General features: G+C 42.9%; 4 protein-coding genes across 7 annotated transcripts in view; 1 reads left to right on the top strand and 3 right to left on the bottom strand.

The window, feature by feature from the left end:
* lef1 (lymphoid enhancer-binding factor 1) overlaps window positions 1-5,462 on the top strand; it is a 39,655-nt gene extending 34,193 nt beyond the window's left edge. For all 4 annotated transcript variants that reach the window (XM_084006206.1, XM_084006209.1, XM_084006208.1 and 1 more), the window contains one exon: window positions 3,906-5,462. In XM_084006206.1, the coding sequence (XP_083862332.1) occupies window positions 3,906-3,985 (80 nt within the window). In that variant the 3' untranslated portion in view covers window positions 3,986-5,462. The remainder of the gene's footprint in view (window positions 1-3,905) is intronic.
* A 1,975-nt stretch (window positions 5,463-7,437) lies between these two features.
* Window positions 7,438-10,453, bottom strand: hadh (hydroxyacyl-CoA dehydrogenase). The gene is given in 8 exon segments (XM_084006219.1): window positions 7,438-7,597; window positions 8,110-8,332; window positions 8,334-8,420; window positions 8,504-8,593; window positions 8,872-8,998; window positions 9,108-9,265; window positions 9,367-9,495; window positions 10,291-10,453. Coding segments are annotated over 8 exon segments (1,050 nt in total). The 5' UTR covers window positions 10,408-10,453; the 3' UTR covers window positions 7,438-7,478.
* Window positions 10,454-11,661: 1,208 nt separating this feature from the next.
* On the bottom strand, window positions 11,662-15,167 carry cyp2u1 (cytochrome P450, family 2, subfamily U, polypeptide 1). Its single transcript, XM_084006190.1, has 5 exons — window positions 14,573-15,167; window positions 13,532-14,182; window positions 12,638-12,799; window positions 12,358-12,525; window positions 11,662-12,262 (listed from the first exon to the last, which is right to left on the bottom strand). Exons 1-5 carry the CDS (start codon window positions 14,997-14,999, stop codon window positions 12,081-12,083), a joined length of 1,590 nt encoding a protein of 529 aa, XP_083862316.1. The 5' UTR covers window positions 15,000-15,167; the 3' UTR covers window positions 11,662-12,080.
* Window positions 15,168-16,112: 945 nt separating this feature from the next.
* On the bottom strand, window positions 16,113-21,232 carry sgms2a (sphingomyelin synthase 2a). The gene is made up of 5 exons (XM_084006217.1): window positions 20,740-21,232; window positions 19,211-19,328; window positions 18,430-18,583; window positions 17,538-17,704; window positions 16,113-16,706 (listed from the first exon to the last, which is right to left on the bottom strand). Exons 1-5 carry the CDS (start codon window positions 21,180-21,182, stop codon window positions 16,521-16,523), a joined length of 1,068 nt encoding a protein of 355 aa, XP_083862343.1. The 5' UTR covers window positions 21,183-21,232; the 3' UTR covers window positions 16,113-16,520.
* Between the last annotated feature and the right edge of the window lie 885 nt (window positions 21,233-22,117).

Below are 22,117 nucleotides of genomic sequence, written 5' to 3'. Positions count from 1 at the left end.
TGACCTTATAAGACGTTCCCCTTGTGAAACGCTTATCTCCGAGTTAAAGGCCCCCCCAGGTAACACAAGGGGGCACGGACGGGAAGAGGACTGTGGAGCTGAAGGAAGCGGTGTTTATTTTGATTTTACTCGAGTCAGTCTGGCCATTGTTAAAGGAGGCAAAGCCTCAACTGCAGCATCTTTTTTTTTTCCTCCCCTCTTCCACTCCTTTGCTCCTCCTTTTCCTGCTCCTCTCCCCTGTCCTGATGCTGAATATGAGGGGCGGCGGAGGCCTTTGAAGCGAGACCACAGCAGTGGGAGCAGTCATTGTGCCGGCTCTTTGAATGTGTATCAAGCCCCCCCCCCCCCCCCACACACACACACACAGCGGCTCAGACTGAGCTGTTCAGCGGCACATATACAGGCTTCAGCTGCCGGGGCCCCCAGCGATGCCGCCTCAGATGTGGGCAATGTCTCCCATACCCTCCTGTACTCCCATAGTCTCAGCCACACATGCCTGAGGTTTGGGGTTTTGGTAACTCCCCCCTCCCCATTCCCCTTTTGACCGCAACCACACCCCAGCCTTCCCTTATTTAACACAGACAGCGTCTTTCCTCTTCCTTCTCTTCACCCCCTTTTAGCTTCAGCCCCTCCCGACTTGACTTGTTAGTTTCTGATAGCCCCCATGGAGAAGATAACCCCCCCCCCCCCCGAGCCTGCCTTTTTGATTGGAGGTTAAACATTTCAAAGCTTTTTTTTTTTTTTTTTTTTTTTAAAAGAGTGATTTGTTTTATGTGTGATGTCTCAGAGCCAGAGAAAGTGCTGAGAGTGCAGGGCATTTTGTTTCAGACATAGCTGTGTCTTCCAGGTGCTATTTTTTTTTTTTTTTTATTGCCCAGCTTGTTTTAGTTTTCCCTCGTGTCTTTAAGAGCGGTGCTGCCACAAATGCATAGAGAGGGAGGCTCCTTTTGAAAAGGTGTCACCAAAGCCAGCTGTGCGATCCAGGCCAAGGTCACAGCCGTGCCAAGACACGCCACCGCACCAGGCTCATATCTGAATGTGTGGACAATTATACGTACTGAGGTTCGTGAGTCTGCGAGCCACATTGAACTGACCTCAGTGGATGGTGTGACAAAGGGCTTGCACTTTTGGTGTTTTTTCTGGATCTCAGGATGAAATTAAAAACGGCAGCAGCAGCTTCAGCGTCTGAACCTGCGTACACAGTGACATCACTGATGGCCGTTCTAACTCGTAATAATTATACTTCATTCATCAATTGGTCAGAAAATTTTAATTTGAACGTTTTAATTGAAACGTGTGACTGAAAATCACTGGTTTCAGCTGCTTTTCTGTTTTAGGTCAAGGAAAGGACTAAATGATAAATTCTGAAAATAATTAACGGATTAATGGTTATTATTTGCAGCATTACTTGTGAGCCAATTTTAAAAGTTAGTGAGAATATTTTCATACTTTGACGTCACCCGACAGTGAGAGAAAGATTTTGCTTTATTACAACTACAATTTACCCACTAGGTTAATTGCTGAGATGTGTTAATTTTCCATTTCCTTCCAAATAAAGTGACTTAGATAATCTGACTGAAGCCATCTAATCACGCGACTGCACTTGTTTCTTGCCCTATCAGACTTCTTTCTAGCGATATCACCATGTACCCAGATCTTAACCCTCAACTACGATGTTATCATAACTGATAAAAAAAGATGGCCAAATCTCCAAAAAAAATAATTAACCAGATTCAACTTTCAAGATGACAATCTTTCCTTCCTTGCATCGCTCCCTATCTTCAGTCTTTCCCTCTCGTTTCTCCTCCCAATCTCCCCTCTTCTCTCTGCCATGGTAAAGTCTGCGCCTCAGCCTGAGCTGGAGACACCTCTCTCCACTTGGCTTATTTTTAGAGTAATTTGTCGGCGGTGTTTTCCTTTTTAATGGCACCAAAAGAAACCCCAGAGCTGTGTCTAGGGAGAGAGGGAGCTGAGGAGGTGGGTGGGTCGTGGGTTTGGAGGTTAGGGGGCTTTAAGGCGGGCGGGCCCCAGCTGCGGCCGCTTTGATTTGGCCCGGGAGGTGAAAGCGGCGATTGAGACGCGAGGTTGTGCCAGTTATCTTAACCTCCCACACTTCAAAAGCTGGGCGAGAGCTTGTCCGACTCCTACCCCCGCCTCCTCCGTCCCGCAGAGGGAAAGGAATTGGGGGGCGAGAGTAGGTGGGGGGGGAGACTAAACCTCCGCCAGCGCTCTGAACAGAGGAGCGTTTCATTTCCTGCAAAAAAAGTCCAGCCGGCATTCCTGCGCACTAATGTAGAGGGAGGGAGGGAGGGGGGGAGGTGAGGGGAGAGGAGAGGAGAGGAGAGGAGGGGTCAAGTTGCTCCTGAATCCCAGTGTTTGTGTCGGCTGGACCTTGTGAAGAGCTGGCCTGGTGCCCCCTACAACCAACCGCCACGCAAGTACACACCCCTGCTGTTACCACCAGTCTTTTTTTTAAAGTCGCACGCACACACACACACACATGCACACACACGCACACACGCCCGCAGCCCCTCAGGCCTCTTCCCCGGGCAGGAAGGCCAGAGCTTTTCATGTCTGTGGTGGGGGAAGGAAAAATGCTCCCCAGGAAACAGGGTGCCGTGCCGGGCGTGCGGGCCCGCTTTGAGATCCTGGGATGAAAAGGGAGAGGGCGGCAGAGGTAAATAAAAGCGACAGGGGCGCTCTCTCTCTCTCTCTCTCTCTCTCTCTCTCTCCGAGCGCCAAGCTCCTTTCAGCCTCTACTTTTGTGCAGCTCGGGGGTCAGCGCTCCTCTGGAAAGGTGGCCCCTGTCCTCTTACTTTTTTATCCACATGTGGTAAAGCAGTCTGCTGTGTGTGTGTGTGGCTCAGCTGACTCCTCTCCTACAAAAAACACTCTTGGCTTTGCCACGAGAGAAAAGCAAACTAATACCGTTTCTTTTTTCTTTTTTTTTTTCGTCTTCACAAAACATCCATCTTTTTTAGTCGCAGGAGGCATCCATCCACCTCTCTGTCTCTGCCTCTCCACTTTGATCACGGATTCTATTTGATGCTGCTCGGGTCTAAAATAACTCTCCTTGGCTTGTCAATAACTGAAGCGAACTCTGTTATGTTAGCTGAAGCCCGGATCATGAGAGGGAAAAGAACACTTTTGCTGCATGACAAACGATTTCCCCGTCAGGGAAAGGGGCCAATATTCCTGTGAAGTGGTTTGAGAAGTCAGGTAACATTTCTTTTCCACCGCAGCATTAATCTGAGGTTCAGATTACCAATTACCCACATAGTTCCATGAAGTGCGCTGGTTTAACTGGGTTAATGCAGCGATCCTCCTGTGGGGAGAGTATTTCCTCGTCTTGTTTTCCCATCTGCCCACCTGCAGCGGCTGCCTTAAATGTCAACCAGAAGCTACACAATTGGGTGCTCGCCTTGAGAGAGTGAGACGAGGAATGAGTCAGCCAGGGGGAGGGCAAAGAGGAGCGTAGCGCTGCCAGCTGGGTCACGGCAACCCCCATGTCAGACTAGATCAAAGCCAGACCGGCCCACATCCTGTCACTGACCTATAACCCCCCCTCTGTAGTTCAGCGCTTTGGCTCAACGCCGCTACCAAAGGCTTTCATTCAATCAGCTGTAACACTCCGGAGGAAGAACAAAATAATGATTGATGATGCCGATGGTAATGACAGGTAATTTGTCCCTCCCTGAACTCGGGGAGGCACGCCTTCACAGCGAGACACTTTCGAGTCATTGGGAGTCGTTTTGATACGTCTGGTTTTGGTTAATGTGTCATGAATGTGACCAGTGTTCTGGTGCGAGTTACTGATGTGTTTCTAATAGTTTCCCTCGTTGGTATACGGATGCAGTGACTTCATAGTTCGGTTGATTAATTGTTTTGTTTTTTTTCTCCTCCAGGAGGAAAACGGAACAATTTCTCCACATGCAAAGCGAAGGCAGCAGCTACGGGCCCTCTGCTAGAGATGGAGGCCTGTTAGATTCCATGAAGACCCTTAAATCTCCAAACTGACGCCTCCAGTTCTCAGAGGACCCCCCCACCCACCCACCCACCCATCTCTCCCAAGCCCACCCAACCCCCTCCTCCCCTTTCCTGCAACAAAGTCACAAGCCACCACCGACCACCAGAAACCCTTCACTGTTTGACTCTACTCCCGTCCTGAAGACGCCCGCCGTAGAGACACTGAACTTTAACTGAACAAGACAATCACGATTACTAGGAGCACCCTCACACAACCACGTTCTCACTAGAAAAAAAAAAAAAGAAAAAAAAAAAACGCATCAATTTGACGTTTGTGTTTTTGTCAGTTTACTTTATACAATCAGCTTTACTGCAATCCCAAGGCAAGGCACTGAAAAACAGCAGCAAATGTGATGCGCGCAGAAACGTCTTCAATGCACCGCCCAAACACTCCAGACACCTGTTTCTAAGTTACTCTAAGTTATTTGTCACCTCGGTTCCTTTGTATAGTTCTTTAGGCCGACACCCCCCCCCCCCCACACTCTCTCTCTCCCTGGATTTTTGAGACCATTTTGGGTTTCGCCCGACCGACCAAACACCTCTTTTTAGACTGCACTAAGGAAGCCGGAGGAATCTCATGTTGTCTATGAAACGTCCTCAAGACGCCATTTTAGTTTGTTGCCGACCTGTTGGTGCAAAAAAGGATCAACACTTTGATTTGCTTTTTTTTTTTTTTTCGTTTTAGACGGAATTTTTATTTTGAATGCTTTTTTTGTATCTTGAACTCTTGTTTCGATTTCTCGGTGTATATTTTAGTGTTTTTTCTTTTTTTCATGTTTTTTTTTTTTTATATAGTGGTATATATGAAAATAAGCTTTGGACACAGGAAAGCCATTTTTCTTGTTGAAGCATCTTGCAGAAAATTGAAACATAAGGCTTCTTTTGATAACTATTTGTAACAAATAGTGACCTCGAGTCTTGCTCAGATGTAAAATAATGCTCAGTATGTGTACTTTTTAAAACTGTCAGGATATGTCAATTTTCTTGGTATTTTTGCAGGCAACATTAGGACAAAGGCGAGAGTGATAGCTCAGAGGCCTATATTTTATTGTTCTAAAACATGACAAATGAAGCAGATATATATATTTACCCCAGCACTTGGCAGTCTTTCTTTTATTGCAATGGACCTTTGTCTTTTCTCTCTGGTAGCTAATAGTGTGGTCTTTAGCCATGTTGTTTATTCCATGCAAGCATCTCTGTAACATTTTGATTTTAATGCTCTATTTTAGTATTACTTGATGAATTCCTTTTTTATTATCATATTTTGGGTCACTGTCATCTTGGTATAGCATTTTGCTTCCCAAGTGGTCATATTTGAACTGTTTCAACATGTTTTTTGTTTTTGTTTTTTTTGTAAGAAAAATAAAAAGGCACCATTGGCTCATTTGATCACTCGTGTGGTGGAAAGACCAGAGCTGGAAGTGCCACATGTAGCAGCGTGTGTGTCGTCCTTGGAGACTATAATATAAATGCATAGTGCTGGTGTCATGTATGTATTCACGATAAATATTTATCAAGTGGGTTGATTTTTATTTTTTTTTAAAGGGTGATATCAAACTTTGATATCTGAAGACTTAAATTGTTTAAACGGTTTCATATTTCAAGTAAACAATACTTTTGATTAAAAACCTAGATCAAAGGAAAGGTCTATTTATAGACAACTGAATTGTGCCTCATGGAGGTATCATTTCAAGTAAAACAGCGCCACCTTGTGTTTCTGTTGGGTTAACGGGACATTTTGAACAAGCGGAAACTTCCTGAAAGTGATTCACTCCACACACTGAAATCAGTCCTTAATTAATATTTAATATTAATATTAATAAAGCCCCAAATCGGACCACAGCCTCAACAACCCTCCGGTGTGGACGGAGGAAACAATAGCAGAATTAAAATATTATGTAAATGTTACATTTACTATAGCGTCTACGTCATACGGTGGCCTTCCAATCAAAATGCTTTCTTTCTATTGGCGCTTCACTTTTACGTTTGAACTCAACTGTGCAGAATGAACGGACACACAGTTTTTACATTCACCTACTGAGGAAGGTGAAGTCTGATCGCTGCTCCGGGCTCGCAGCGCGCCTGCGCGAACACGTGACCGCAATGGCGGAAGTGTTTGAAATGGTTAAAGGAGTCATCACCTGGTTTTATACGTATCCAGCCCCCCTTGGATCGCTTTGGATCAATTCGTAAAACTTATTAGAAAAAAAAAAAAAAAATTTAATCAAACATTGAGCTTGTTCTGACCCTTTTTCGTACCGCGATTTTATCACGCGAGATTACGCGCGAGGTTTTGACTGGTCCGGATGTGCATTGTATAATATGTAATGAGGCGCGCGTTGATTCGCCGCAGGAAGGACAGAGCCGGGGGGGCTTGCCTGCATGCAGACTCCAAAACATAATGGCGGCGCTTCGGCGATTTCAGGTAGCGGACGGGGCGGGGTTGGGTGGTGAAAGAGGGGTGGGCTTATGCAAGTAGCCGCCACGGTGACGTCACCGAAGGCGCAGAATCAAAATCTCGTGCTTTAGGAATGCACACCCTTGTGTGCTATTCCTGTTCGGAAAAAGAGCAGAAGCGAAAAAACGGCGCCACTTTCAAACTCCAGCCTTTCAGGCAAGTTTCAACTGAGGTCAAACACAGATATGCATGTTTTAACAAGAGAAATTGCGATTTCCGGGTGATGACTCCTTTAAGATTTTGGCGACGAGTTTATGTTTGACGTGCAACGACGGGACTGAAGTTATACTCGTTTTCCTTAAAAACTCAAGGTAACACGCGGTGAGTACTTTATCCAAATTATTGAATAGTTTTGTCTGCAAGGAAACTTTTAAATTGTAATTAAATTAAAATGAAATCAATTCGTTTTAAATGTAAAACATGGACAGAATCCACAGTGCTCGTTTTTAAAACGGTATTCCAGTTTATATGAAGCTTATGAGGCTTCAGCTCCTTCGTGTTTACTTGAGATGCAGCGGAAAGCGACACCTCGTTATCTTCAGATGCACCGACAGGTGGCGGTAAAGAGCAAAATTGTGGCAGTAAAGGCAGGGAAGAAGAAGACTATCAAGTGGATGTAAAAAAAAAAAAAGAGTAAACAATGGCTTTGCAAATGTTCTGAATAAGGAAATACATTAAACATTTATGTTACAATGATGATTTATCACCAATATTAATGTGATGCTTGTAGATAAGAGGTATTCACAATTTATGTTAAGCAGAAATATCACCTTGGTCTATGAATATACAACGTCAACAAACACCAAGTATTTGAAAATCTATTTTTAATCAGACTTAATCTCTTCACACACACATTTCATCCAGTGGACTGACGGACTAGAGTCACCTTTTATCGTAGAAGGCACAGGCACTTTTTCTATCTCAGGTTCTGACCAGTCCTTCTGGATGGCCTATTTTCTGAAGGTCCAACTAGTTCCACAGTGACACGAGTAAATCACTTGTATTTGTAGAATCCTTCTCCTGTCTTTTTGCCCCATTTTCCCTCTGCAACCAGCTTGTTCAGCATTTCACTCGGGGCAAAGAATGGGTTCTCAGGATTCGCTGCAGACCAATCTGAAGATATGCAATAACAAAAGAAGTGTCTTACATTTCATGTATCAGTTTATATGAATTAGCTTTGTTTCTGCTTTGCAGTAGTATCATCTCATCACAGTGTAACTTTTAAAGTAAAATCCAGTGGTGAAAGAAGTATCCTTTAAGTAAAATACTAAAACCACACCATAAAAACATCCTGTTTAAAGTAAAAGTCCTGCATTGAAAATATTACTTCAGTAAGTATATGCCAATATAATCCGGGACATTTATTCAAGCTATTAAAAGTCAAGTACACCTGTAAAGTAGGTTTTGACTTAATAATGCAACTAATGATTATTTCCTCCTTTTAAGAAACTGATTGTTTTGTAAAAGTTCTGAAATGATGAGGAATGCTGTAAAAAAATAACTCTGAGCCCAGAAGTGACACATTGACAAAGCTTCCATATTTGTGAACCATAAAAAGGCTTTTGCATGTAAATGGACTTAGGCGATCATCAAGATCAATATATTTTCAACATAGTTTTACTCACGCTCCATGATGAACTTCATCGTGTCGAGTCCTACATAGTCCGAGAGCTCAAAGGGTCCCATGGGATAACCACAGCCGAGTTTCATGGCAATATCGATGTGCTCTTTGGATGCATCACCTGAGAGGAAAAAACAAAAAACGGTACGCAGCAGAAATCCATCCAAAGATTGGTTAGAGATCCCAATACAAACTATGGAAATTTGCCTATTGACATGTGGTACACGTGCATGTATACATACCTCTCTCATACATCCGGATGGCCTCTATGAGGTAAGGAACAAGCAGGCGGTTTACAATGAATCCTGGTGTATCCTGAATAAAGAGAAGTTGGATGATTCTGTTAAATAGATTTGTAACAGAAGACAGCTACAATGACATCAGACAGAAAAGCTAACCTTGCAGGACACTGGCGTCTTTCCAAGGATCTTGCTGAAGTTCACGAGGGAATCGAGAGTCTCTTGGCTTGTTGCTGAGATTCCGATGACCTGTGAAAGAATATGTAAGCGACTGTAACATGTGTGTAACATTTATACAGGTGTCTCTAACCTGGGATCTTCGTCTATGGACACAACCCTAGTGTGTAATGTAAATTAAAACTGGATTTTCTGCGATTGTGTTCGTTTTTCCTTTATTGAGCTGCCGTGCTTTTGAGAAAAAGACTTGAGGATAAAAAGATGGATCTATGTGAAATCATGTTTTCTTTCATCACTCGGAACTGTAGCTTTCTCTTGTTTTGAGTCTTTGCTAAACGGGGGGGTCGTACCTCTACAAGCTTCATCACAGGGACCGGGTTGAAGAAGTGAATGCCGGCGAATCTGTCCAGCCTGGTGGTAGAGCTGGCGATGTCCGTGATGGAGAGGGAGGATGTGTTGCTGGCAAAGATGGTGTGTCTAAAAAAAATAAATAAAATCTTGTACTTCAAAACATCATATAGACAGCAGTTAATAATAAAAGACCGAACTTGGTCACTAAATTAGGTAGAAAGGAGGCTGTGCTCACGCTGGTGCCAGCTTGTCAAGCCCACCGAAGAGATCCTGTTTGATTTTTAGATTTTCCACGATGGCCTCCACCACAAGATCAGAGCCCTGGACTACGGATGTAGCATCTGTCGAGGTCGACACGTTCTGCAGGGCTTTCTGCATGAACTCTTCACCCGCCTGCAACAAACCAAAAAGCACCCAACTCCTATTAATCCCATCACATTCCACTCTCTAACAGTGTTTTCTTTTACGTTGTCAGGCGATCGACTGCATCTCACCTCTGGCTTATCGGCAAACTTCTTCTTGACAACTCTTCTAAGGTTCCCTTCGATTCCTTTGACTGCCTTTTTAAGGATGTCGTCGTTTGTGTCCACCAGAGTCACCGAGTGGCCAGTTGATGCAGCCACCTTTTCAGGGAGAAATTAATTCACGATAACTAGAAACACCGCCATCGATGCCAGCGATGTTGAGGTGGAAGCAAAATAAGAAATGGGGGCTGTCAAGCGTTGTCTCTTCCATACATCAACTCCATACAAGCATTTATTATGTAGTGTGGAAAAGTCACAAAATTCAAAGACCCTCAACAAATACTAAAGAAATATCACATTTTGAGTGTGATTCTGATGTACATTATTGCCCCACCACGTGGTGCACTTAGGGAAGTGGAGGAGAGCAGATTGGTGCTGAAACAGCTGGAGGACAGCTGTTTCGCTGTATGTTTTGAGACAGTATGTGGTAAATACAGTACTCGGGACAAAGCTGAAATTCTCCAACAATGGCGGGCGCCCCCTTGTGATGAAACGTGTGGCCTGCAGCTCACCTGAGTTGACACTCGTTATGCCACTGCAGACACAACTGTTCAATGAATGACAAGTGGACTATTTCACAACACAGCCTAATTATGGGCGAACGAGACAATACACCCATTCACTTTCAAGGAAGTGTAAAACGAAAACTACAGGCTTTTATTTTGAAAGCTGAACATGATACGTGATGAGTGCATGGAGCAGGTTAGACAACTTGGACATGACACAAAGGTGCTTTGTTCGCAAGAGAGAAATCACTTGATAGGTTGTTTTTGGCTAATGCTCGTCTGGTTAACCTCCTCTGAGGAGCAGCTGCTGTTTTAAGTTCACCAGCTACACTGAAGCTACTTGTTAGCTTCGCGGCTAAACGCAGACCGGCGACACTTCCTCGCTTACCTGCGCTATCCCGGCACCCATCTGTCCACTCCCGATGATCGTCACGTGTTTAATAACGACGTTCCTCGCGGCAGAAGACGACAGACCTCTGCAGATCTGGTGGCTGAAGAACGCCATGGTGTGTCAACGGTGTCAACTACGAGACTGAGGACGAGCAGAGCGGGCACGCGCAAGGAGAAGTGGGAGGAAGGTCGCCGGTCACGTGATCACGCCTCGCGACGACCTTTCACACAGATTTGCTCAGGTGTCATTAAATATATCACACAAAAGTGAAAAATAATATCTGCATAAACGTTACTTTTACCGTTGCACTCGAGATGGGAAGTAACGAAGTACAAATACCTCGTTACTGTACTTAAGTCGGAATTTCCAAACTTTAATTATGTATTTATTTTTCTGGCGACTAAAACAAATTTATTTTTTACTCTTTACATTTTCTAAACAGGCTCGTGGATTTATGTTGATTTTTTTTATTGTGATGACGCCTCCAATCCAGCAGGGGTCTCTGTTGCTTTTCCTTGTCTTGCAGGACATTAACAGCTGATGAGCCCCACCTGAGCCTGATGTGGCTCCAGGTAAGTTCACCACAGGAACATGAATCTCCCTCCTCCTCTCATTTGATGACACGGCTGCTGTTTTATTTGTTTCAGACTTTTACATTTTCTGTTTAGCTTCAGCTTAGAATAAATGGTCTGTTTCTTTTGTGATCATGGTCATGCTCTCTAAATGTTTCCGGGTAGGTGGACCTGCATTTCTATAGTTCTTTTCTGGTCTTTTGACCAATCGAGGTGCTTTACAGCACAGCTCTTCATTCATACACTGATGTTCCGATTGGAGGACGACTCCCTGCGGTTAGGCATGCGATAGCTACAGGAGGGATGTTGGTAGCTTGGCTTGTTGCCTTCGGGAACCTGAATTAATGCCCTGGTTGGTGTAAGCTTGGTTCTAGTTCAGCTGCCTCTTTGTGCTTGGGATGACTTTTGGCTGCTGCTTTGGTTTAGGATTGATGGTAAATCCAGTTCTGTATGTTCACCACCTATTCATGCGTCTCCAGCATGCACCAGCCCTCTGAAGAAAGCCTTGCTTTTCAATCTAGTGCTGTATCATGTGACTGTGATCCTTCTATCCTTCTCTGCTGTCTCTCCTAAATGCTTCAATTTGATATACAAATGTTATGTTTGTGTCAGTAACAAAGTTTCCAGCATTCAGCCAAATATTCCTTCCACTGTTGTGATTAAAAAAGGTCTTCTCATATATTTCACATCAACAATTAAAAAAAAAAAAAATATATATATATATATATATATATATATATATATATATATATATATATATATATATATATATATATAAATAATTTGACACATTAAGGTAATTAAAAAAATATTTATTGACATGTTGCCAATCATCCACTCATCGGATCAGTAAGGAAAATATATTGATCCCTTTGAAACTCATCTTTCTTTCCATAATGCCCTAATAATGAACATTATGTGTGTTCATTTCTCATTGGAAAACACGAAACGGTAAAAGATATGCAGTTGGTGCCTTTTGAAAATGAAAGGCATCTGGCAGAGGAATTTTGATCTCCAGTTCTGAGATGTGAGAAGCAGCAGTTTTGGATCAAAGCAACGTTAATTAAAAGATAATATGCAGCCTTAACTATGAGCAAAATGTGCTACATTCCAATAAAAAATGGAATTTCCATTTTGCACAAATGACCTTGTCTCTTCAGGAGACCGTATACCTACGTTTTAGAAGGCACAGGTACTCTATTTAAATCTAGTATTTCATCTCCGAGGGCTCACACACACGGCGTATGGGCAGGGTGCCAGCGTCAGACCGAATCGTCCACGCAGGGAAGGAGGCGGCGTTCCCTCAGGCAGCCTGAACCTGAAGGCCTGCAGTAAGCTGGTCACCGTCAGGAACAGCTCCATCTTGGCCAGCTGTTCGCCCATGCACACCCTGCGACCTGAACATGGGATAAATCATCAGCACCTGGTGCACAGGCAATTACTTAATTTCATAGATCAGCGGTTCGGCCTATAGGAGTAAGGAATGGCATACCAATCCCGAATGGTATGAAGCACTCCTTCCTGAGCAGCTTTCCCTCATCGTCTAAGAAGCGTGCTGGGTTGAACCGGTCTGGCTCGTCCCATACAGTGGGATCTCTGTGGACAGACCAGAGGTTCGGCACGATGATGGTTCCTTTGGGAATGATGTAGCCTCTGAACTCTGAAAACAGGGAAGACAGACACATTACAAACTCATAACCTCGGAGATTTAGAAACCAGACTCGGACACCTGACTACAAGGGTCCGTAGGTGTTATTTAAATGTCTTAATACTTGTCGTCTCAGAGGCCATGTGAGGAATAGCCAGAGGAACAGCAACAGTCAGTCTCTGCACCTCCATGATGGTGGCTTCAGTAAAAGGCAAACTCCCCTTATCAGTCAAAGACAGGGCCCGATGCGTGCCCACCACTCTATCGATCTCTGCCTGGACCTCGTCTGGAATCAAAAGGGTAGAAACACCATTAAATACATCATTCATGGATGATAAATGAAGTCGTCATCTTGACAAATGAGCAGTGTGGCTTTTGGACACAACATGGTTCAAGTCATTTCAAACAGCTAGAAAGCAGTAGTCAGATGCGTGTTTTCATGTGCTGATCATGTGGTTGTGAACGAGTTGGAGAAGTGGTTAGATCTGCACGATGGACATTTAGTTGCCCTAAAACCAGGAAGTCTTGCCATAAGTTCCCACAGCAGATTTCCAATCCACCCCCCCCCCCCCCCCCCCCCCGAAATAGTCCCCATTTATATGCACCAAAATATATTTCACATTCACTTCTACGACCTAAATAAGCTACGTTGTATCACTGAATTTATATTTTATATCCTTTATTTATTAACTGAAATCTGAAATGAATTGCATCATTGACTCAAATTAGTAAAGTGTGTTTATTCATATGCATATCATTAGTTGTTTTCTACACTGTTTATTTTTTCTTTTCATCTAAATCTGCCATGGGAAGTCTGAGCAGTGGTATTTTTATTCTTGGCCACTTGGAGGGAATAGTTGCTTTGATACTTTATTGAAAATAGACAGAATCTGATTGGAGATATTTCAGATATTGCAGCTGATGATCCCATAGTCAGTTTTGCACAAGCGAGCCACAGAAAGGACTACAATTCACAGAGGCATGTAAGCAGTCTGAGAAGGACGTCTGCTGCCTTTACCTTGGATATCAGGGTGCAACACCATGTAGAGCAAAACCCACAAAACTGAATTAGCTGTGGTGTCGGTGCCGGCGATGAAGAGATCTCCGATTATATAAAAGAGATAATCTTCTGTGAAGCTGCTGTCCTCCTCTCCAGCAGCTTGCTGGGCCTGCATCTCCATCAAGTACATGTCTACAAGATCCCTCGGGTGTTCGGGATCTAATGTCTCGCGGTGCTTCGCAATAATCCTCTTCAGAAACGCTGTGATTTCTCCTTCCACCCGCCGTAACTCCTTGAAGACCCCAAAAGGCGAGTAGTACAGCAGTGGGAAGATGTTGATGAGGACCGCGGGGCTGTTCACGCAGATCTCCAACCCACGGTCCATCAGGTCCAGCATGTTGCGGAACTCGCGGTCCTCGTGATGGAAGCGCTGTCCCAGGATCAGCGAGCAGATGACGTTGGACACGGCGTTGCTGATCAGCGGCGCCAGGTCCACACCGGTGGCACCGCGCTCCTGGGTCAGGTGCAGCAGCTCCGTTTCCACGGTAGCCAGGCCCTGCAGGATGCAAGGCTCCAAGCTCAGCCTCCCCAGGCCAAAGTTCCGCAGTGTCGTGTGGCAGAACTTGCGCTGCTTTCTCCACACCGGCCCGTACGGTGCAAAGACTATTCCTAAAGTTCAATCAAACCAGAAAAGGGATGGCAGTTAGGATTTATGGACTCGTCAAACTAACAATACCCATAAATACTGTTACATTTGTCAGTAGTTTTACTTGTTCTGCCTGCACATATTTACTTTATCCCTACTGTACACAGGTCTACCACAGTAGGGGGAGAGGGGCGTATTTTGTTCTTTAATCCACTCCATGTTTTATTTGCTAGATAAAACAAGACTTTGATCTCTGGCAACACCCAATGTGTGTTGGTCAGTTTGTTTACTATTGATAAGGATGGTAGTGTGATGCACCAAATAGCAGCGACAAAAATCACACTGTTCAGTTACCCAACATGCCCAACGTTAACCCAGCATGCAGAACGCATGGTTGTGTTCCGGTTGTTTACCTTTGCGTTTCGTCATGATGGTGATGGAGGGGATGTCCGGTCTGTCGGAGAACACCTCGGGATGGTTGGAGAGAGCATCCTTGATCACCTCGTAGCCGTTGAACACAACCATCAACTGAGTCCCGACAAAGAGGCTGAATATGTTCCCGTACACGTCGGCTTGTTCCGTTAACGCGATCATAGCGTTCCTGTCTGCGTCACGTGACTGCAGTCCGAACCTCCTCAGGATGAACGAGGGGACGAGGAACATGCCGAAGTTCCCGACTATCGGCCACGGCTTCGGACCGGGCGGGATGTCGGCGAAGTCCCGTCGTTTCTGATACACGCGAAGCAAATAAAACGCTAGCAAGAACACGAGTAAAGCTACTGTGTTTACCTGCGACAGCACGGAGCCGCTCAGCTGCTCCAGCCATGACGACGGAAACATGGCGTCAAAGTTGGAATAAAGCTGAATTCAGCGAGTTTATAATACTTTATCACATCTTTGGGAGTATTCACAAAGTCCGCGTAGAGTAAATAATATGCCAGCTTGACTAAAGTGGTATTTAATGGTGCAGCTCATGTTCTTCCTCTGTTGTTATAAACAGCGAGTACAACGTTGTACCGCTATTGGCTTCCTATTGGCTGACAGCTCTGTGAGCTGCCTGTGATTGGTGCATGTCGACAGTGACGACACCAAATTTATCAACCAATGCCAGGCAAGGCTTGTTTATTTATATAGCACAGTACATGGATGCAGCTCAAGGTGCATTACATACCGGTAATAACGCAAAACAAAAACAAAAAAACTTAAAAATAAAATTAAAACATAATACTAGTGAAACAGATAAAACGTAAAAATAAAAGTACAAATCAAACGATTTTTTGAAGACAATTGAAGGAAATGCTCAAGTGCCATTTGGTTGAGGGCTACCATAAAGTTACTTTCAGCGATTAAAATGCCCATCAAATAAAGATAACAGTAATGTTTTATTTGAAAAAAAAAATCACAAGCTATGTCTTAACAATTCCATCCCAATTCCAGTATTTGTTATGAAATTATTTCCATTGTGTATGTGTACACATCGATGTATATTCTGCACTACAAAGTTCATTCTTACTTGCAAATTTGTTAAGACAGAATAAATCATATTAAATATTTAATCCAAATTCAGCATAAGATTTAATGATCAATTTGAAAATGAACAGTTGGCTCTATACTGTAGAAGTTCAGAGCTATACACAGCCCTCCATCACTCTCCTTAATGGTGTGACAGTTTAAAACACAGACAAGCATGGCCAGACTTAATTCAATGTGTCATCAGAAAGAAATACATCGGTTGAAGAGATCCATTAAATATAAAAGTTGTCTGAAACAACTTTAGCAACAAGCATAATGATGACATTGACTGATGAGTTAATGAAATAAAAAATACACTGAAGCCTTAGTATGGTTAAACTTTAATATAATAGTATAGACTACAGCTAGGATACACACACCCAAGGCTACTAACATGAATATAAAATGAAGAATAATAACTCACAATAATAATAATAATAATAATAATAAAATACTCATAGAAAAAAACAAATACACCAAGACTCGTAACACAGATTTGGAACACCTATTGATGTCAAACTAACACTAAGGCACCTTGTGACTTGAGCACATTGATATCATATCGAGGTAAATCTGTGAACACAAGTATAAAAGAGTTACAGTAGCATAACTCGAATCAATCAATACTGCAACAAACCTGCGAGGTCTGTTACAACAAACCGTCTGTTCGCTAGAAGCTGAGATCCAAAAACAGTGACGACTCTGCAGGAGTTTATCTCACAAATAAATTACAGCTACGAGGAACAGGGAGACATGATTAGCCTTAATCTTTGCAGAAACATTTCTTCCGTAGCTATGCGTTTGGTATCGCTATGTTGCTGTCTGGGAGACGGAGATATCGGGCTCGTGTCACTCCTCTCGTGTGCTCTGTACCATGGAGTACTTCTTGCAGGGGTTCTTAAGGCAGGCAGGAGGCCAGGTGATGGGCCAGCTGTAAGAGCATGGCACGGAAGTTTGGACGTTCCTCTCCATGAAGTTGAACAGTGGGTTCCACCAGGTGTTGGTGAGGTAGTTGTTGGGCGAGCATTTCAGGGTCTGAAAGAAAACAAAGGTCCTTTAGAATAATATCAGTAATAATACGTTTATGTTTGTATATTACCCTCCGTGCAGGAGATGCAATGGAAGTACTATGGATGACTGACCAAACACTTCTTTTGCCATAATGTGACTTGTTTCTATAATTTAAAAGCTCATTTAGGTGTGATTCATGTGATTTCTCTTATCTATATTACAAAGATGAAGCAGGTCGACCCTTTGTTTTTGTAATTATGGACTAAAGATTCATGTTAATCCATCAGCTATATGATATTAGGATTTTCATTAGAATGACTCTGCAGATGTCTTTTTCTATGTATTCTTTGATTTTTTTTAACACTACCTGCCAATGTATGAACTTGCACATCTTTATCTTGCAACTGCTAATGACAATAATATACTAATCTGAATAGAGGAACTAAAAAGCATTATATTTGTAATTAATATTTAAATATACCTTGAATTTTTTTTTGTTCGGTACCAACCCATATTAACTGTCTCTATTTTTGGCCACTAGAGGGGGTAATGTATCATGTTGAGAAGCCGTAGACGGACGGATGGGAAATCTGTTTTGAAACATTCTGACACACAAGCTAAAAATATTCTTATACTTACTCTAAATATATCATTCTATGTAATCAACAGACCATCGACTTTAAACATAAACCATAATACATCATTTTGCTGGCATGTAACTCTTAGCTGGTACACTTGAGGTAAACTCTCTGAACAAAATGCAGCCATATGCCACCAGACAGACAGTAATGCCCTCCATGCATGATGATTAATGTGTAACAAGCTTCAATGAGAGGGGAAACACTGTGTGCAGACCTGTAGGTTGGCCATGGTGTGGTACCACCAGAACAGGCGGGAGGTGATAAAATAGGCCACGACTACATCCACACTGTAGTGCTCATGTGCCACCAGGATGCACACCACACCCACAGCACTCAGCAGCCAGCACATCAGATGGTACCACCAGAACGACCGCGGCGAGTCTTTGGAGAGAGGGAAGGAAAGACAGGCAGGGGTGTTGGAAATATTCATCACAACATGTACTCATGGTCTGTTCTTCCATGGGATTTGTTTTGCAACACAACAGTACTGCATCAAAGAGCATGGTTGGAAAACGTAAAACAACTTAATCTGCTTGTAATATCTCATCCTCGCATCACATTTTTGCATTTAAAACTTTTTTAAAATGCACTATATGCTTATAGCTTAATAATAGCTGTCAAACTTTGAATATTTAAATGTTTAAAGGTGACATGTGCTCCAGGTTAATACATGTATTTTGGGTTTCTAACATGTTTACATGCTTAAATGTTAAAAAAAAAAAAAAAAAAATGTATTTTTCATAAAGTCTGTCTGAAATGTTTCATTGCATTGTTGCGATGTCACAAATCCTGACAGCTCGTTTAAAAGAATGGACTGAGTATTTAAATATTTATTTATATAGCTTTTAGACCTGCTTAATAATTGAAAGACATGGAAATCTCACTTTTTACAGTATGGGACAGAGAAGCAGCAACAGTGGCAACACGTGTGGGTTATTTGTATCCTATTTGTTTCTAAAAGGTCCACATGTAAAATAAATCACTGTCAGCTTTATGGGATGAGAATGGAAACAGACAATAAAATTGATATATTATTCATAGGAAATTCTCATAAATTATGAAACGCAAAGCAACCACACAAGTGATGGTTTGAGAAGCCGACTTACATTCCTTGATGAAAAGGTAGGTGAGGGTGAGCATCACAGTGTGTCCACTGTAGAGGAAGTCTCCACACAAGAGGTGGGAGTTTGTGATGGACAGACCTCCACCTGAAATCAGCTGTAGAATTCGCTGCATTTTTGCCTGCGAGTCTCCGTGGAGCTGATGGGAGAAGCAGACAAACGATGATGAATGAACCCTTAATCAAGCTATTTTACTTTCTTCAATTAATCAATCATTTTATTCCACAAAATGTCCATCAATGTCCGACAAAAAATATCCATCACAAGTTCCCACCAAATTAAAATGGCTTGTTTTGTCTGAACCAACAGTTCAAAGATCAAAGAAAAGCAGCAAATCTTCCCATTTGAGAAGCTAAAGAGATGGCCTAATCAATAACCAAAAGGTGCCCATTAAAGGAATAGTTCAACATTTTTGAGTCCCCACTGGTCGCCTGGCAACCTCATGGCAATGACTGCAGGGAATTACTGTTTCCCTGTTTCCATGCTATGCTAAGCTGTCCGGCTGCTAGCTGTAGCTGTATATTAACCTTATAGATATGACGGCGATATTAGTCTTATCATCTCACTCTTGGCAAGAACATGTTTGTGATCAAACATGGTTGCACATCAGTTGGTTTGCTGCGGCGGTAAAAAGTCCAAATGGCTTTTTTTTTTTTATAGCTGCCTCTCTTGTGTGGCTGAGCAAAACAAGTCCCAGAGGGTGCATAAGAGTTTGCGGTTGAGCAACTACAGCTGATGCCAGCTCTGATGTTTGCATGCTACTCACCTTAGGAGCACAAGTCATATGCATGCCAGGCACAGGGAGGGTGGTGATGTACATGGTGACACAGCGGTACAAGTACAGGGTGCCAATGAGGAAGAAGAAGCGCCTGCTTGCTATGGACCTGCAAATGGACAATATAAGAACCACAATGGAGTGAGATATTTGGTAAAAATCTACTAAATTCTGCAGACTAGATTTTGATGAGCTCCTGCCCAGCAGGTCAAATTGAGTTTAATTAACCAGACTACAGCTGTAATGGGGTTAAACATGTGACTGGTGATTTTGGTTGCATTGCTAAACACATTATCCTGTCAGAATTGTGTTACAATATATTTATAGACAGATGGTCAAATGTGGAGGACATGATGTCAAAAGTTGAATTAAATTAAACAGACAGCATCCTAAAGTAGTCGCGTTGAATCACAAGCAGACGCCGCTTGAAATAAGGTGATGGTTTGGTTTCCCATCAGGTGCTCTTTGGTTGTGCTCTACCTGACAGGACTTTTTGGGTATGTTTGGATAACTGGCAGCTGATATACAGTAGAACATATTCAAATACAAAGCATTTGGTTATGGTCTTTTATTATTATATGAATATAATATATAATACTATAAATGTTTTTCCCGTATTTGTAGAATTGTAATTCTCACCTGTAAATTCTCACCCTTACCATGACACCATTCCTGTCCCACCCCAGTGAAAGGAATCAAACGCCCTCATGTTCTTTGTGCACAAACTAATGAGCCTTTCTAATGAGTGCAGATCTGATTTTACATGTGCTGTACCCAGAGAGTGTATAGAAGAAGTGGACGTCACCTATTGGTTTGTTGTCTAGGGTTTTGAAGCCTGTGATTTGGATTTTGACTGTCTCCATCTTGGAATTTTTACGACCAGTGAATGGAAGTGACCATATTTGGATCTGATCACGAGCGGCAGAGCTTTTTCAGAACGGACGGTTGCCGCCTGGTTGTACCACAATAAGACACGTGAATCTTCATAATTCTCCGGGTTTGGTTCATCTATTACCTGATCCCCATGCTGCATAGACACAGAGCTGCTGTGTCATGACCATTTATGCTGTATTGTTGAAATATGCATGAATATGACTGATTTTGAGTACACGCAGGGGTAATGTAAGAATATGGGGGAGCATATTTCTATTACGCTATCACAGCATCTTTATTGAAGAGCAGAGAATCCTCCACTCTAGAAAAGACAAATACAATTTCCTCACTGACGCATTTCCTGAGTAACAAGAAGAGACACGCAGAGCCTAGATTATGTTACAATGCCTCATCACAACACAGTGAACTATTTCATTGAACAAATAAACATTGTAACCTGTTTTTTATTAAGTGTTTTGACAACAATGTAGCCCTTTTGCACAGAGAAATCAGGTTTTTACTGACAAATCAGTACTAAACAAGATTTTCATTAGTAGGATCTGTTCATTCTTAAAATACAATACCAGACTTATCCCCAAAGCTGAAAGAAAACAACGTGCATAATAGACGGCACAAAAGGTTCTTACCTGTATCTGAAGAAGAACAACTGGATTATCCAAATGGCCAGCAGCACCATGCCATTGATCTCTGTCACTGTGAAGGCCCATTTGACCCTGTCAATATAGTCAAAAAACTTATCAGGAAGAGGCGGGCTGCTTTCTTTGGGCGGGACCCTCTCGTGGACGATAGTGATGACAACAGTTGTCAGGACCAAATTAAAGCCAGCGTAAAAGACGGCTAATGCCGTCTTCCACCACTCCATGGGCAGACGGCTGACCTTGGACTCCGGCACGGAAATCTTCACGTAGTCATTATGCCTCCCTATGCCTTTGCGGAAGCCCCTCTTCGTGTCCTCTCCGTCGGGCGTGTGGACCGGACAAATTTTACCACTGCTGGACGCGGCGCCAGCCTCCAGTCCCGGGTCCAGATTGTCAGCGGCCCTCGCATCCACAAGCTCCTGTGACGCCATGGGTGCCTGCACTGTCCTCCCACAGGCACCGCTCCTCTGGGGGGGGAAGGCTTTTTAATGCCACGAGAGAAAACAAACAAAGGTTAGAGGAGCTCTAAGGTTCGGAAAGCACAAGCACTTTATTTTGCACATCATAGCAGGTAAGTAGGTGCTCTTTGGTTGCAATGACGTCAAATCACCGTGATGAGAAACAGGGAGGTTTACTTTGGTTTCTACTCTTCCTCGGCCCGGGGATTCGCAAGGAAAGAGATGGCACTTTTATTGATGCCACCGGCTGAAATTTCCATTTACGACTGGAAAACTATTTTTTTTTAATTTATAGCACCCGTCTATACGGGATGGAGGTTGTATGAGTTCATACTGTGTGTCACCGTTTCCTTCTCCTGGACGTTCACCAGAACCACTGTGACTCTGTTTGGACATTCAGACTCTTATTTTGAGACTTTCTTTCACGCTTCTTTGGGGTTTTTTTCTGATTTTGTCCTCAAGCAGCAGCTATGTTCCCTTTAGCGGTTTTCATGGTCAGACTCTATTGCAACGGAGGAATTTTGCATGCTCATTATATGTATGCAAAACTTACTTAAAATAAATTGAACTTAACTTGACATTTAAAGTTCATTCTCGACCTTAGAAAACAATAGTTTACAAAAACAATCTCAGCACCGTGGTCCATTTAGCTCTTGAGCTTTGTGTATTGTGCCAAATGTCTCTGCAGATGAATTTTGCTCAATTTTAATATTTCTGAGCACTAAGGACTCCTGAAGATGTGTGATGAGGCTGAAAGCTTCAGCTATAAACCATGTGATGGGATTGTTATGTCCGTAAAACTAAACAAAAAAAAGTGCAGCAAAGCTAAAATTAAAATAAGATCGAAGACGATTTGTAATGACACCCAGAAGGCAAACAAAGTTAGAGATGAGCAAGCACATTGTTTG

Source organism: Eutrigla gurnardus (assembly GCF_963514095.1).
Source record: "Eutrigla gurnardus genome assembly, chromosome: 3".
Taxonomy (NCBI): Eukaryota; Metazoa; Chordata; class Actinopteri; order Perciformes; family Triglidae; genus Eutrigla; species Eutrigla gurnardus.
The sequence above is the reverse complement of the archived record's forward strand: the minus strand, read 5'-3'. Positions and strand labels throughout refer to the sequence as shown.